At 50.2% G+C, this 14,777-nt stretch overlaps 1 protein-coding gene across 3 annotated transcripts in view; it reads left to right on the plus strand.

Moving 5' to 3' along the window:
• Positions 1–14,777, plus strand: part of ASTN2 (astrotactin 2) — a 257,021-nt gene that overhangs the window by 103,458 nt on the left and 138,786 nt on the right. For all 3 annotated transcript variants that reach the window (XM_042878916.1, XM_042878918.1, XM_042878917.1), the window contains exons 8-10: positions 1,594–1,678; positions 1,838–1,912; positions 2,012–2,149. In XM_042878916.1, coding sequence (XP_042734850.1) covers positions 1,594–1,678; positions 1,838–1,912; positions 2,012–2,149 — 298 coding nt within the window. The remainder of the gene's footprint in view (positions 1–1,593; positions 1,679–1,837; positions 1,913–2,011; positions 2,150–14,777) is intronic.

The raw sequence follows: 14,777 nt of genomic DNA on the forward strand, positions 1-14,777 counted from the left end.
GGTGATAGGGCTGTTGGATGCCAACCTCTATGGGTGTTTCCTTTTCCCCTTATTTGCTCTAATTTCTGTGGCAGGCTCAGAAAGTGAGCCGGTGCCCCAAGACTCCCAGCTCTGCTTTGCAAGCACTCTGAGATGTCTCTCATTTGCAGATCATATATTTGTTATGTAATAAGCGCTGGGAATTAATGATCCACATCGTGGCTGGGGGAACTTGTGTACTAAGCACCCAAGGAAAGAAATAACTTTTCTTTCTTTTTTAACTCACTGATGGAGCCATTAGGACGTGCAGTTCTTGTCATGAGACCGCCCTGGGCCAGGCAGGCTGCGGCATGGTGAGCTCACACCGTCTCCTGCCCAGCTCCATCCCTTTGGAGAAGTAATGCTCCTGCCTCTCCCATTATGAATCATGAGGTTAGCAGCTTTTGACACATCATAAATCAGTGCTTGGAAGTTGCTAGGACAAATCCCAGGACATTTAATCTTTAATATTAGACGCGTTTAAAGCAGTGAATATTTCATGAAGGTGCTGTTGTATTTTAGCACATCATTAGCTGTCTCTTTCTTTCCCCCTCCCTTCTCTTTCCCTACCTCTCCTTTTCCAGACATCTCTTACAATCTAGTAGGCTGCACCCCCGTTTCGTTCCCTCCTGACAATAAAGCTCTTTACTGTAATCCCTGCAAGACAGCTAAGCTCAGCTGGGGACTGAGGTGCACGCAGTCTCTGCCCACCTGCAGCCTTGCTGGTGCTGGGGGCTCTCGTTGCCTGCCTCCCCCCTCTTTGTGGTCCCCCTGGCTCTGCCCCAAAGCTTAAAGCCCAGCAATGAGGAACAGCACAAAGCGAGGCAGAGGGAGTGGGAGAAGTAATTGACAGATGCTTGTAAGAAAATTCCACGTGCAAATCCAATTCATCTTTTGATTTTGCTGTTTCTTGCTCCGGGTTATATATTCATACTGAAAGCAGGATCGATCTGGGCCAACCTCAGGTCTGTGCTCCTGCTGTCAGCAGAGTGTAACAGGAGGTGGGAGCCCCTTGGAATGGCAGAGGCTGGAGGCCAGGAGTGGAGGGAGTTTGATTCTTCTGCACTGAGTGAGCTGGGGGATTGCAGAGTAGACTGCAACTATGGGGTGGATGTTTGCTGTCCTGGAGAGATGCTGGTGTTATGCTGAGCTTCTTTGGAGGCCATCAGGCCGGGCTTGGCTGGGCCTGGGGAGCTGAAAGGATGCACATGGGTTGGGATCAGACATCTTGATTCATTGCATCACATCTCCAGCTCCAGTAACACATCATATAACCTTGTCGGAGAAGTCATAGAGTCATAGAATATCCAGAGCTGGAAGGGACCCATAAAGATCACTGAGCCCAGCTCCTGGCTCCAGACAGCCTAGGTCTGAGAGCAGTGTCCAAGTGCTCCCCAATTGGCAGCTTGGGGTTATGCCCACTGCTCTCAGAGCTGTGCCATGCTCACCGCTCTCTGATGCAGAACCTTTTCCTAACCTTTTCCCAGCTGACACAGCTCTACACCGTTTTCACTGGAGCAGCCAATGTGGTGCTTTCTGCACAGGGAGGTTTTACATGTCCCTGGTCTCTTGCAGGAGAGTGCAGCTGTCATGAAGGCTATGCCCCGGACCCCATGCATCGCCACCTGTGTGTGCGCACTGACTGGGGACACAGCGAAGGGTGAGTGGAAGCTGCCTGTGCACAGCAAGCTGGCTTCATGCTGGGCTCAGCTCCTTTCCTTGTGACTTTCATCATTATCACCAGAGATCCGGCACCTGGTGGTGCTGCTGTCCTTGCTGGGTATGTGACGCAGCTTCTCTCTCCCTCTTGGTCTCCCAGGCCGTGGCCCTACACCACACTTGAGAGAGGATACGACTTGGTCACAGGAGAGCAAGCTCCGGAGAAGATACTCAGGTGGGTTGGGTAGCATTCGGCTCGTCTGTATTTGAGTTGGAGGTCCACCATTCACTGTAGATTCTGTATTCCTATATGATGTGTTTGTCCCCATTTCAGGTCCACGTATAGTCTGGGACAAGGCCTGTGGCTGCCTGTCAGTAAGAGCTTCGTGGTGCCCCCCGTGGAGCTCTCTATCAATCCTCTTGCCAGCTGCAAGACAGATGTTCTGGTGACGGAAGATCCGGCAGATGTCAGGTAGGAAGCAGATTTCTCATTTTACTCGTGCTTGAGTGGCTAGGCTGGTCTTTAAATTGCTACTGAGGATTCAGTAATTTATGTAACAAGTTTGATCAATTTTCTTCCAATAAGAGATCTGATGTGGTTATTTTCCAGGTGATTTTTGGTTGCTGTGGGTCTAGGCCAGGTATGTCATGTAACTGAAGCCTGACAGTCCCATCAGGTGAACTGCTCAGACCTATGACAAGGCTGTTTTCAAGTGGCTTTAATCTAATGTTTGTTTGCATAGCTTTAGTTAGTGCATTTATAGGTACAGAGGATGTCGTCATCTTTCTGAGATGCTGATGTATATCACATCTACTACACCACTGATTTTCTGTTTCGGGCCTCCTGAGAGGCCAAGGTCAGAGCCTGGTGAAAGATTGTGTTGTTTGTCCAATTACTACGCAATTAGAAGGGTTATTTTTCTCCCTTGAGTTCAGCAGATGCCCAGATTTTTCTCTGGCTCTCCCATTCTCACTAGCTTGTGCTTTAGCCAGACTTGCTTTGACATCTCATTCAGCAGGGCTGAAGGTGGGCAAAGTTTGGGGCTTGGAAAGAGAGTCAAGGCAAAACAGTTGTCTTCTGTGCCCCAGCTGGAAGGTGGTGTTGTTATTGCTCACCTCTGCTTGGTTTGCAGAGGTTTAGCTGTTTGATTTGTAAGGTATCGGTGTGTATTTCCTCTCCTTGCTTAAATCTAGATTAAGTGTGTGATCTCAGAGTGCCAGGGATTCCCTAGGAGTCCTCCCTGCCTTCCTGCTTACTGCCTTCTCCTATTCAATGAAGGCAATTTCTTGATGTGCTGATTCTTGTCTGTGCTGTGTGTCCTGGGAATCCCTGTCTCCCCAACCCATATTCTTTCATTTTCTAAGAGCAATGGGATATTGGATTTCCACTTTTCTGTCCCATCACTGTGAGTCTTGGCAGGGCTCCTGGTGGAGGAGTGCTGGGGCAGGAGGGCAGTTTCTGGCCCAAAGGCTGTTGTCTGCTCCCCTCCAAAATGAAACCCCAAATGAGAATTGCTAATATAAATATCAAGAGTGACCCAGGTAGAATAAAAGAGGTGAGTTCATGGTGCTTGTATCATACGTGAAGGAAATGCTAAATTATTAAAACTTTAATAAACGTAATAATAAATATTTGATGCTGAATTATGGAGGATTTCGCAGATACAGTGAAAACCCCAAACTGAGGTGTTATTATTCCTGCATTAGAACCTAAATGCTTCTCAAAGGAGGATCGGGCTGGCAGCTCAGGTTCCTGAGCACCCTGTGAAGGATGGGGTGGAGATGGTGCTGCACAGGGGCTGCTGAAGGTGCTGGTGCAGAGCAGCTGTGCTCGGGATGCTCAGTGTGCAGCCCATGAGGAGGGACGTTGTGGTGTTTGGCACCTGTGAGCATTGCCTGTCCTGTCTCCATATTGAGGCTGTTAGGAGGTTTTACAAAATGAGAACGGTACTATAAAGCTGTTCATCTTTGCTTTGCTCCTTTGGACTGAGACGTACTTTGGCAGCAAGTCAAGGGAGTGGTAATGCAGCAGTTCTGGTGGTCCAGGTGTCTGAATGGAGTCTGGTAATTCTGGACCTACCATTGGAGTTGAACATGTACTGTCCAGCACACAGCAATTCAAGAGTCATCCCTCTGCCCTCATGCAGCCCTGCTCTCTGGAGCCGTGGTGACACTGCTGGCTGCACGCTGTCAGCTCCTGCTTGTGTGCTGTGGTGTTTTAGCTGTGACCCCCTCCATGTCCACACACCAGCATCAGCCCTGTGCTGTATTACAGCAGCTGGAGCACGGCTGTGTCTCAGCTCCCGCAGTGTCCCGTGTGCTGTCCTGTAACACCACGATGATAATTCAGTCCAGTATTTCTTCTGTACCTTCAGTAACAAGCGTACTGCATTCCTCCAGACCTTTCATTAGTCTGGCACCTTTTCACTCTGAGGTCATTTCTTGTGAAGAGTTTAATGGAGGAAAATTGCAGAAAGCCTGGCTTGGAGGAAACAAGTGATGAAGTCTTTACAACGCGGAGGGTTAAAGGTTTGAACACGGCCTTGTGGTTTTATGAAGACGCTGGGGACTGCAGAAAGGCCGGGTGGGGCTGTGCCATCAGCAGATCTCCGGAGCAGTGCTGGCTCCCTGTGGCTTACAGAGATGCTGTTCTCCGTGTGGTTCCCTGCTGAGGCTTCCTCCAGCCTTCTGCCATGGCTGCAGCCCACCCTGCAGGTAGGGGTGGCAGGTGGGATGCTGCCTGTTGTCTAGTGTGCACTAGACAAGGGAAAGGGACTCTTTTTGGTCCTATTGGAAGTATCATTTGTCCTGTGGGATGGAACATTGCTGTGTTTGTTCAGTGTGGGCTGCTCAGCCCATGGGTATCTGTGTATATCAGGAGGACATGCAGCTCCTGCTCCCAATGCAGCGCTGAGTTGCAGCAGCAGCCTTTGGTGGCTTTCCAGGTGTGTGGGGTGACACCGGTGCTGGTGGCACTGGTGCTGAAGGTGTCCCCTGGAGGTGATGCAGGGGCTCCTGCCCTGCTGTCACTGTGCTGGTGGTGTCACCCCGTGCCCATCCATGCCACCAGCTCTGCAGAAAAGTTTGTAGTTTCTCCTGAGCAGGTATAAATCGGAGGAGCGAGCCTCAGCTGCTGCCTGACATGACATATAGCTTTATTGTTATGGCAACCATAGAAACAAATAAAAGCTTTGCCTTCGCTTGACAAGGCTTTGAGATGTCCTGATGGAGAGACAAGTGTTCAGTGGCAGAATGAATTCTCTTGAACTCTCTGTCAATTCATCTTCGTTTTGCTCCCAAGCGAGCCCCTTTGCTCTTGGAATTCTTTGCCAAAGTACAATCAGTGAGATTTTTTGTTACTGTTATTATTATTATTTTATCTTCATTTCTCCCAGTGCTGCACACACTGCATCTGAGCTGGTTATGCTCCCCAGCTCTGAGCCTGTGCGTCCTGTGGATCAGGGGCTGGCCTGTGTTGAGGATGGGAGCTATGTTATCCTCCTGACACATGGCCTGACCTGGCTGAAACTTTCTGTATCAACCAGTAACACCAGTGTGGCACCAGCTTTTGCAGTAATTTGAGTGCTTTACACCTTGCTGTGAGTCTCCCTGCACTCTCCGGTGGAGGGGGATGGAAGGAGAAGTGGAGGAGAAAGGCAGAGGGAATGGGCCAGGAGAGGGGAAGCGGTTTTGTTAAGCATCAGCAGATTTCATCTCCTTGACACGTGGGCCTCACACCTCACCCCTGGGAGCACAGGGAAATGAGCGCTGCTTCAGGCAAACCCGGCCAAGGCTCAGGAGGGTTCTGCTGAGCGCTCTGCTCCAGCACAGGGTGGGTTCTGTGCTTATCTCGAGCACCACCCAATTTGGTGCAAAAGGGCTTCTCTTGGGTTCACTCCTGCTATTTCCTCTGCCTTCACGGTCTGTCTATCCTTGCAGCATCAGCTGTTCCCGAGCCTTGGGATGTGTTTGTGCAAGGGAAGCGCTTTTTGGGGCTGTTTCTCAGCAGGACCAGTGACCCTGGGCTGCTGCCTTCCCACCTCTTTCCCTGATGATAACAGCAGCCACAAGTGCCAGCGATGCGGCCGTGAGTGGCTGACAGCAGGTGTCTGTGATGAATGGACAGCTTAACGTGATGGAGCAAATTGATCATTCCATCACCAAGCACAACTTACTCATTTCTGGATGGAGGGCAATCCATTACTGCACGCATTGCAGAGTCTGGCCTGGGCTTCTTAACACCCCAATGTGCTACCAGCTCAGAGGAGCAGCTCCTGCTTAACACGGGATAAAGGCAGCCCCCAGCCTCATCTTCCTTGGGGAAAAGGGCGGATGCTGCTCAGAAAGGCAGCTGCCAGCCTTTGCACTGCGTGTGTCAACCCCACATCGTCCTGGTGCTTGTGGGATTTTCCTGCTCGCTGCCTCCCGGTTTGATTTCCTCGAGCAGATTGGAAGAGTCAGCTCTGTCTCATTTGGCAAAAGGATGACTAAATGGGGCTGTAACCTTGTGGCAGCCACTGAGAGCTGCGAGCAGAAGGAGAGAGGAATCGCAGGAGCGGTGCAATGGGGAAATGAACAGCAGAGAGGAAATGAGGGAAAAGAATTAAACTCAATCTGGAATCACCCAGGGAATGTCTTGGTTAGGTCAGAGCCAAACCCGTGCCTAGCAGCACCTCCCTCACACTGGGAGGGTGCAGAGACCTCACTGTGCTCTGTGCATCTCTGTGATCCACCACCAGCAGTGGGATCTGCACTGCCAGAGGCAGAGGGATATCAGCCCTGCTTCTTTGTGGGCTTTGCAATAATCCCTGCTACAGTAATGCTGAATTTCCCTTTTTGTGTGATTCCTGAGCTCTTCATACTGCTCCATAAAACTACACAGAAAATGATCAAACCACTTAGGGGCAATGCCTGTAAATTTCAGCTGAGCTCATAGGCAAATCCGTTGCAGAGAGCACGCACCAGGAGCAGCCATGAGTTGTGCAGCTGAGTGATTGCTGCTCCTCTCATCAACGGTGCCACAGAGCCCAGGAGGGAAAAGCAAACAAATGCACAAACAGATTTTGTTTATGTATTTATTGAGACAATTAAAACCCCCAACACTTGCCAAATACACACATGCTGTCTCACACCCGGAATGGTTCTCTTTAATGTAGCTGGGATCTCCCATTGCAGAGCAGGATTTGGCACCGAGCTCTGCAGCTTCTCCTTGCCGCAGATCTTCAGTTGCTGGTAGCTGTGTGTTTGTGTCTGTCCGTCTGTCCATCAGAGCAGCTCAGCCCTGGGCAGCAGTATCCTACTGGCATCCAAGCAGGACCTGGACATAGGGGATTTGCAGGGCAGGCAGTGGATTTGAAATGCAGCACGGGTGTATGCACTTAGAGAGATGGAAGGTTGCTAAGTCAGGCATTAGGATTGCTTTAGTGAAAGGAGCTCTCCCTTCCCTGTCTGATGACAGTATTTGTTTTTACATCCCTGCCTTTGTTTCCTATTAAACATTGGCTGGAGTATGCTTTGTAGCTGCAAGTTCAAAAGCAGCACAGCCCCATGGCTTCTCATTTTGTCCAGCCTGCCTGTGCTATTTTTCTCTGATTATATATTTTCCCTGCATATGAGTTTTCTTAGCTGTCCTTTGTGAGTGCCTGCAGCCTGGGCAGGGCACTGGGAAACTGGGTGATCACCTCTTGGTAGCAGCTGCATCCAGCTTTTGCTGGGAGACTCTCTTTTCCTCTTTTTCCTCCTTTCCCTCCTCTTCTACCCTTGCTGTTTCTTTTGCAGTGAATGATCGAGCTCTACAGCCTGCCTGGGGTTTCATAAGGATGTGCTGGTGTCATCCAGGGCAGCCTGGGGCAGGCAGGAGGCAGCTGGGGACACAGTGCTCCTGGGCTGTTGAGCTGGTGTTGCAGCAAAGGAGAAGGCTTCGTTTTGTTGGCAATTGCACATGAAGGAGAAATGAGTTAAAAACCACAGCATTGCTTGGGGAGGGTGGGATGCTGGGTGTTTGCAGCAGGCAGGTGCTTGCTGGGGGTGGCCGGGCTGTGAGCAGAGCATAGGGCATGGCTGCTGCTGGGAGGGATGCTGTGCTTCTGGAGAACACCAAGTTGCTGGGAATGGACACAGCAGCAGCACAACTAGTGTGGGGCAGGCACTTGAGCACCAGCAAACACAAAGAATTTGCAGTCAGCTTTGCTATCTGTTACCAACCCTGATGACCCAGGTTGACATCACTCATCACAATGCCAAGTTGTGCAGTATGGCATTGGTGGGTTCAGGAGAAGGACAGCTGAGGAATGAGAACAGTGCAGCAGCACGAGGCCAGGACTCCCTGTGTGCCTGGGGAAGGATTTTCTGAGCCTGTGCTCCCTCTCCCAGGGCTGCCAGGAGCAAACTTGTCCTGAAGGCACTGCGGTGCTTTGAAGCAGGAGCAGATGGGACGATGGCCCATTCCCACCTGGCTGTATGCCTCCCCTCCAGTTCAGCTATGTGAGTGGCAGCTACAGTCCTGTGTGAGGCTGTGACATTGGGAAAAGATGAATACCTTTTCTTTAGCTATTTTAAAATGCAATTGGAAGGAGCTGGCCCCATCAACTGGCTGCTTCTGATGAGTTTTCAGGTGCCATAAACTTGCCCGATGTGGTCCATTTCTGCTCCTCCTTTCTGGTTTTTATCTCCCGTGACTGCTGTTGGATCACTTCATTCAGAGGACAAAACTAATAAAATGCATCCGAGCTGAAATGTTCCTGGGAGCGTGCCAGCAATGGAGCAATGGGTTTCAGAGCTGCCAGAGGATGAGAAACAACCTCCCAGTGAAGGCAATGGGAACGGAGGTGGACATGAGCTGGGGAGGCTTGTCCTTCTGTCTGAGGGGTGTTTCAGGGAGGACACCATCCCTTGTAGGTTTGGAAAGGACCTTTGGAGAAAATCAAGAAAATCAGCCCCTGGGTTCATTTGATTTCTTGGTAGTTTTTTAAAGGGATGGTGGATGCACACATGGCTATGGAGGAATTGTGCTCACCGACAAAACTGCCTGAGAAAACCTTCATTCAGCTTCAACCACAGGGCAACCACAGCTGCAGCTGGTGAACAGAAGAGGCTGAGGTATCCCAAGATAGATGAAGTTAATTAGTGTCAGCTGAGCTCCTGAGTAGCCAGGAGATGTTTCCACTGACCCTGATGTGCTGGGCAATTCCACAGAATCATATAATGACCCAGGTTGGAAGGGACCTCGAGGATCACGAAGCTCCAACCCTGCTGCCACATGCAGGGCCACCAACCTCCCCATTTAGTCCTAGACCGGGCTGCCCAGGGCCCCATCCAACCTGGCCTTGAACACCTCCAGGAACAGGGCATCCACAGCCTCTCTGGGCAGCTGTTACTCTCATAGTAAAGAGCTGCAGCCCCGCAGCTGCAGCATTCCCCATAGGCTTTGCTTTGCTCCGGGTTGTCTCTGTGGCTCTCGGGGTGCTTTGTCATGCCCTCTGCTCTTGAGATACCCATAGGGAGAGACAGTGCAGCACTTCCCAGATGTAAAGCCCGGAAAGCTTAGCATGTGTGTTGCATCTGTATCAGTGTCCTGTGTCCAGCATTGCCCATTGGCATGGAAAATCCTTGATTTCCTTATGCTGTGCCACAGCTGTAAACCCTCTGCCCTTTGCCTCCGTTGTGTCCAGATTCTGCATCATTGCCCTTTTTCATCTGCTTATTCACTGTGTATTTGACTTCTCTGTCTATGATGTATCTGATGGTAAGTCCTACACAGGTTCTGTGGCCTCCCCAGGTCTGGCTGCCGGCTAGAAAGTGAGAATGAAAAGCACCCTCAACTTTTTCTTGCTGCTACACATGTAAAGCCCAGGGTTCTGGTGGGCGGTGGTGCTTTCCTGAGTGGCACACTGCATCACATCAGGCAGAATATTGTTTGGAGAGACGACATCAAAGTGCTGCGAAGCTGGAGAGGGTGGGAAGGAGGGCTGGGGAGCAAGCGGGAGGAAAAATAACACCAAGAAAATTAGGTGAAGCTTTGCAAAATAATAATACCATCCTGGGAATTGCCCTGCTTTCACTGCCTGAAGAATTCCTGTGTGCTAATCAATTCAGCTCCAGACATTTCCTCCAGTGCTTTTGATATAATGAGGTGCTGGCGGCTGAACCAAGAGCCTGTTGTTGTAGCTTAGGGTGCAGGCAGGGGCACTGCAGCTTTCTGTGCCCTCCGTGTGTCACTCAGAACATGCTTGGTGCCAGTGTCCTGCTGCCTTACCTGCACACTTTGGGATGGGCTGAGCAGTGCCCTTCCAGGAGCCGGGGGAACCCTGAGTAACTGACTCAGAGGAGCCACCAAAGTGACTGCAGGGGAATGGGATGTACCCTGCAAGGCCACATTCCTGTTCCTTGTCAAGCTCTCTGGCAGTACCCAATTCCCCTAGACTGAGGCTCTCTCTACCTGCTAGCATCTGGGCTATGTAAATATCATTAGTGTGAATGAGAGCCCATAATGCCATTGAGGCTGTCCCTTTGGTGATGTTCTCAGGCAGCTCTCACCCCAGCTTGGGGCCATGGGATGTCCCACGTCACTGCCTGCCCGTGTCCTAGCTAATCCTAATTGTGCTGCTCCGACCACCTGTGGATAGGGGCTCCCTCCCTGCAGCAGCCCTTAACTCAGAAGCACACAATTAAACACCAGCTAATACTTCCCTGCTACTGTGCAGGGCTTAAAATGACACAGATGAAGAAGCTGAGAATTAAGGCAGGATACTGTGTAAATATGCACTGAGATTTTGCAATAAGAAGTCTCTTTATTCAGTTCAGTCCACATTTTCTTTCTTTTCTTCTTAATTAGTGTGTATTAGACACACTTGGGCAGAGCTGAAGGTGTTGGCTCTGAAATGTGGTTGCTCTGGAATTGGATGCAGCTTTGGGCCGTAGCGGAGTAGTTTGTAAAGGGTTAATGATGAAATGGTGGGTGGTTTAATAAAGAGCTCCTTGACCTGTAGAGTCTGAGAGGCAAATACGTTGCTTATAACCATCTATCGCAGAGCTGATCCATGTGTAATGGGCCCTGACATCTGCCAGGGCTCAGCTACCTGAGTAAATGCTGCGGAGCAGCTGCTGTGCGCCAGCTCCCCAGGGGGGTGCCCTGAAAACCCTGTGGAAAGGGATGGGGTTAACCTGCAGTGAGGCTCTTGAACCCAGCCCCTGTTTATTCTGTGCGTGCCCATGCTGACAGCCTGTCATCTGCTATTAACTCTCATTGGAAGTGTCACTGCAGGCTCTTAGAACCAGAGCTGAGTTTCCCGGTGGCAGAGCCTGGTGCACGAGGTCCCCGTGTGGTTGCGTGCTGGTACCCAGGGGTGTTCCTCCTCTTGATGTGTACTGATGCTCTCCTTTGGGGAAGCAGCGGGTTCCTGCTCATTGGCAGGAGCGGGGCTGGGGGGGGGCCGAAGCAGGCTGAAGGGAGAGAAGCAATCAGTGAAGCTGTTTGGAGTCTCGTGGGTTCTGCCCATCCCTGGGTCAGGTGCCCAGACAACCACTTCCTCAGAGCTCATTCACAGAAATAAAAGCGAGTGCGGAACGCTGTGCGACCTATTTAGGGAAGGCACGTTTCTGCTCTGCCTTGTGCTTGTGCAGTCCTGACAAATCTGCTGCTTTGTCCTCTGCCCACAGCTGAAATCACAATCCGTTTAGACTCATCTGCGTTTGGAAATCAGTTACCTTTGGTCTGCACTTGTCTTCTTTTCTCTTATCCCGCGCATGGGGCACAGGCATTGCTGTGTCTACTCCACTGATGTGCTAGGTAAGACTGTGCCCTGTGTGTCTCTTGGTTAACCTCACCTATGCTGAGAAATATCTCCAGTTATGATGAGCTTGGTGAGCTGCCCTGCAGAGCCCCACATGCACCCCTGGAAATGCTCTGTGCTGGCAAAGGTTGCTGCCTTTACTTTGCAGGAGGTCAGGTGCCAGCAAAACGTGGAGGAGGACGCATAGGTGGAGGAGGTTGCACTATGGAGTGCAGTGGAGCAGTTTCTGTGTTCATGTTTGCTTTTTCGGGGCTGAGGGAGGAACACATGCATCATCCTTTAAATGCACGTCTGTGTGAGCAGCTCGGTGGAATTTTGACCCAGCAGAGCACTGGTTTGTGAGCAGTTCTGGGCTTTTGGAAAGTCTCATTGCTTCTGGCTGTCACTGGCAGCACAGGGAGCACATGTATGAGATTATGAAACCCAGTCCTCTCTCAGTTCCTCTGTCCTAAAGTAAGGTAATTTCTTCATCTGGGCCTCTGGTGTGTCCAGAGGTGTTTTTGGGATGGGAGTGGCTTTGGCATGGTCAAGCATGGTTCTCTGTGTCCACCAGACCAGTGCTCTGAACATCAGCAAGGCAATGGGAGCCAAGCTGGGAAGTCAAGTCCTACAGACCTGACAGCAGCAGATTTTGCTTCCCAGCTCCTCCTTGTTCCAATGAGAACTACCTGACATTAGTGCTAATCAATTCCTGAGCAGCGTGAGCAGTGTTGCTGAAACCTGCCCTTTCACCATCCAGCACAACTCACAGTGGCTTTATGATCTCTCACTGCCTTGCAGCTGAGTGTGAATCCCAACGTGGGTCTGCTTTGCTAATGACTTTCCTGCATCATCCTATGGAAATACCTGAGAGATCGGGTGTTTCACTTGGCTCAGAGGAGAAAAAAAAGCCCTTTATTGCAGAGAGGGGAGTGATCTGATTCATGGCAACCCACCCATTGGGTGTACAAGCTGAGCCAGCCAGTTAGCATGCTCAAGATCTTCCTGAGCTCAACCTGCCTTCAAGCCCTGTTGGTCTCCATCACCCATCCAACCTGGCAGTTTCCTCACCTTCCAGCACCCAGAGCTGCCCAAGAAAGGATTTCCTGGTTCCTCCCAGTGACAAAACCAATACCAAAGGCTTCCATTAATATTCCAGGAGTGGCAGAGAAGATTGACTGCCTCATTAGCAGGCATCGTGTGAAACTCTGACAATAATTAACAACTCAATGGTCTTATTTGCTGGCCTATCACAGAAGTATTCAATCAAAAATGTAATTTGCTCGACGCTCCCATTTACCATAAAGAGAATATTCCTTCAAAGTTTTAAATAGACTAATTAAGAGGGAAGAAATACAGGGGGAAAAAAAAAATTATTAACAGTATAGTTTTAATGGGAAATTACTGGAGCATATTAATAATGCAATAACCATTTTTAACAGCTGTCTGTCAGTTTGTGGGCCGGGGTAATTAAATTAGTCACTAAAGGGTTAGTCAAATTAGGCGTCAGAGAGCAGCGGCGGGGCGAACGAAGGCACGTCAAGCTTAATGCTGCAGCACAGGGAGGACGAGGAGGAGGAGGAGGGGATGGAGGCAGGAGGTCACCCCACGCTGCCAGAGGTTGTGCAGAGCTCTGCAAGCCCTACGTGGGGCATTGCCCTAAAAGCCCCTGGGGTGCAGCGGGACTCTGAGTGTGGGGATGGGGCAGCAGAATGCTGGCTGTGGGCTGGCTCCTCTCTAGGAAAATCACAATTTAAGAATGAAAAAGAAAAAAAAAAACCACCGAAAAGCTCCTCTCTGAGCATGCGCACGGCCTGCAGTGGCCTCCTTCAGCCTGATGTTGCTGCAGGTTTTAATCTCTTTGCAGAGCCAGAAAGCAGCTGTGCAGGGGCTTTTTGGCAGTTGCTACCAAGGCTTTATGTTCTGCGGGTTTCAGGCTTGTGTTCCCCCTGCCTCCCCCCCTTCACCCTTTTTGAAATGAATCTCAGTTAATTTGGGATGTTGTTGAGTCTGAAACACATCTTTCTTGCCGCCAGCCTATTAAAAAATGTATTTACAGCTCCATAAAGCAAAGCCAGCTGTCAAGGTAATGTCCTGCTGGCTCCAGTGTGTTCAGGGCACGGGGTAAGGATGTAGGGAGGTGCTTGCATGATTGCAGTGAAGATTTTAAGCTGAACAAAGAATTTTCAGGCTGGGAAAATCATTGCCTTTGCCTGGGGAGGTGTTTGTAGGAGGCCTGGGGTTCCCTGCCAGAGAATGGTTCCTGCTGTGATTCACTTTCCTACTCTGCTCACTAAATCAGGATGAGGATGTTGGCCTCCGGGTCTGCGTGGGAAAGGATTGCTCCTTCCACTGTGCTCCTCTGAGACTTCAGACGTGTCCTCCATTTTGTATTGATGGACTGGGACCTCTTCTGTAGTATGGCTGTGTTGAAAAACAGACCAGGTCAAAGCAGTAACCAAAGCACAGGTGATTCTCTGATTCTCCAATAAACCCTCACCCGTCAGGAGGTACCAAACATGGCTGGGGCTTCTGGAGGGCACAGAGCTTTCTGAAACCACAGCCTAAGTCATGCAGAACAAGAACATGTCTTTCCAAATATTAGCTAGCAGCCTGGTCTGTTCTGTGTGTTCCTCTTGGGCTGATTTTGCAAAGAAGCTCTTGGGTATTGAAATAGATTGAAGTCAGGTCCAGGTCTGGTTGTTCCCATGAGAAGTTTCAATTTTCATCAGTCAGTGGGGTTTGGTAGCATCTTTTTTTTTCCCATCACACCCAGTTTAAGCTGACTTCAGAGACAACTCCTGCCTACCTGAAGTACTTGGGACTTTGTGTTTCTTTCTTGTTTTTTTTTTTTTTTTTTTTTTTTTTTTTTGTACAATTAGGGTGAATTGCAACCTGGTGTAGGGAACCTGCTTTGGCAGAGGGTTGGACTCAATGATCTCTGGAGGTCCCTTCCAACCCCTACAATTCTGTGATTCTGTGAATGCAAAGTAAGTAGTTCCTTTAGCTGGATGCTTTGGGGAAAGCAGTAATTCTGTTATGCTGTAGAAGATGGTGCCTTGCTGGAAGGGTAGAAGAGACCCACTGGATCCATGTCATCTGGCAGTAAAACCACCCAGTCTCCTGGATACCCCAGCAACTGCAAGAACACGTTCCTAGCTATTCTGCAGCTTGGGGAAGGGCTGGGCAAGGCGCTCTGGCAAAGGCAGGCTCTGCTCTTTCTCACGTGCTGGAGAGTTACGAGCCGTATAGATTATTTTAATGGCGGTATTACTTCCAACTGTGCCTCTACCATCTGTTCTTCCCCAATTATGGATGCAAAAACCCAGC

This window comes from Lagopus leucura, unplaced genomic scaffold (assembly GCF_019238085.1).
Source record: "Lagopus leucura isolate 7727_CA_CO unplaced genomic scaffold, USGS_WTPT01 Super-Scaffold_100022, whole genome shotgun sequence".
NCBI lineage: Eukaryota > Metazoa > Chordata > Aves > Galliformes > Phasianidae > Lagopus > Lagopus leucura.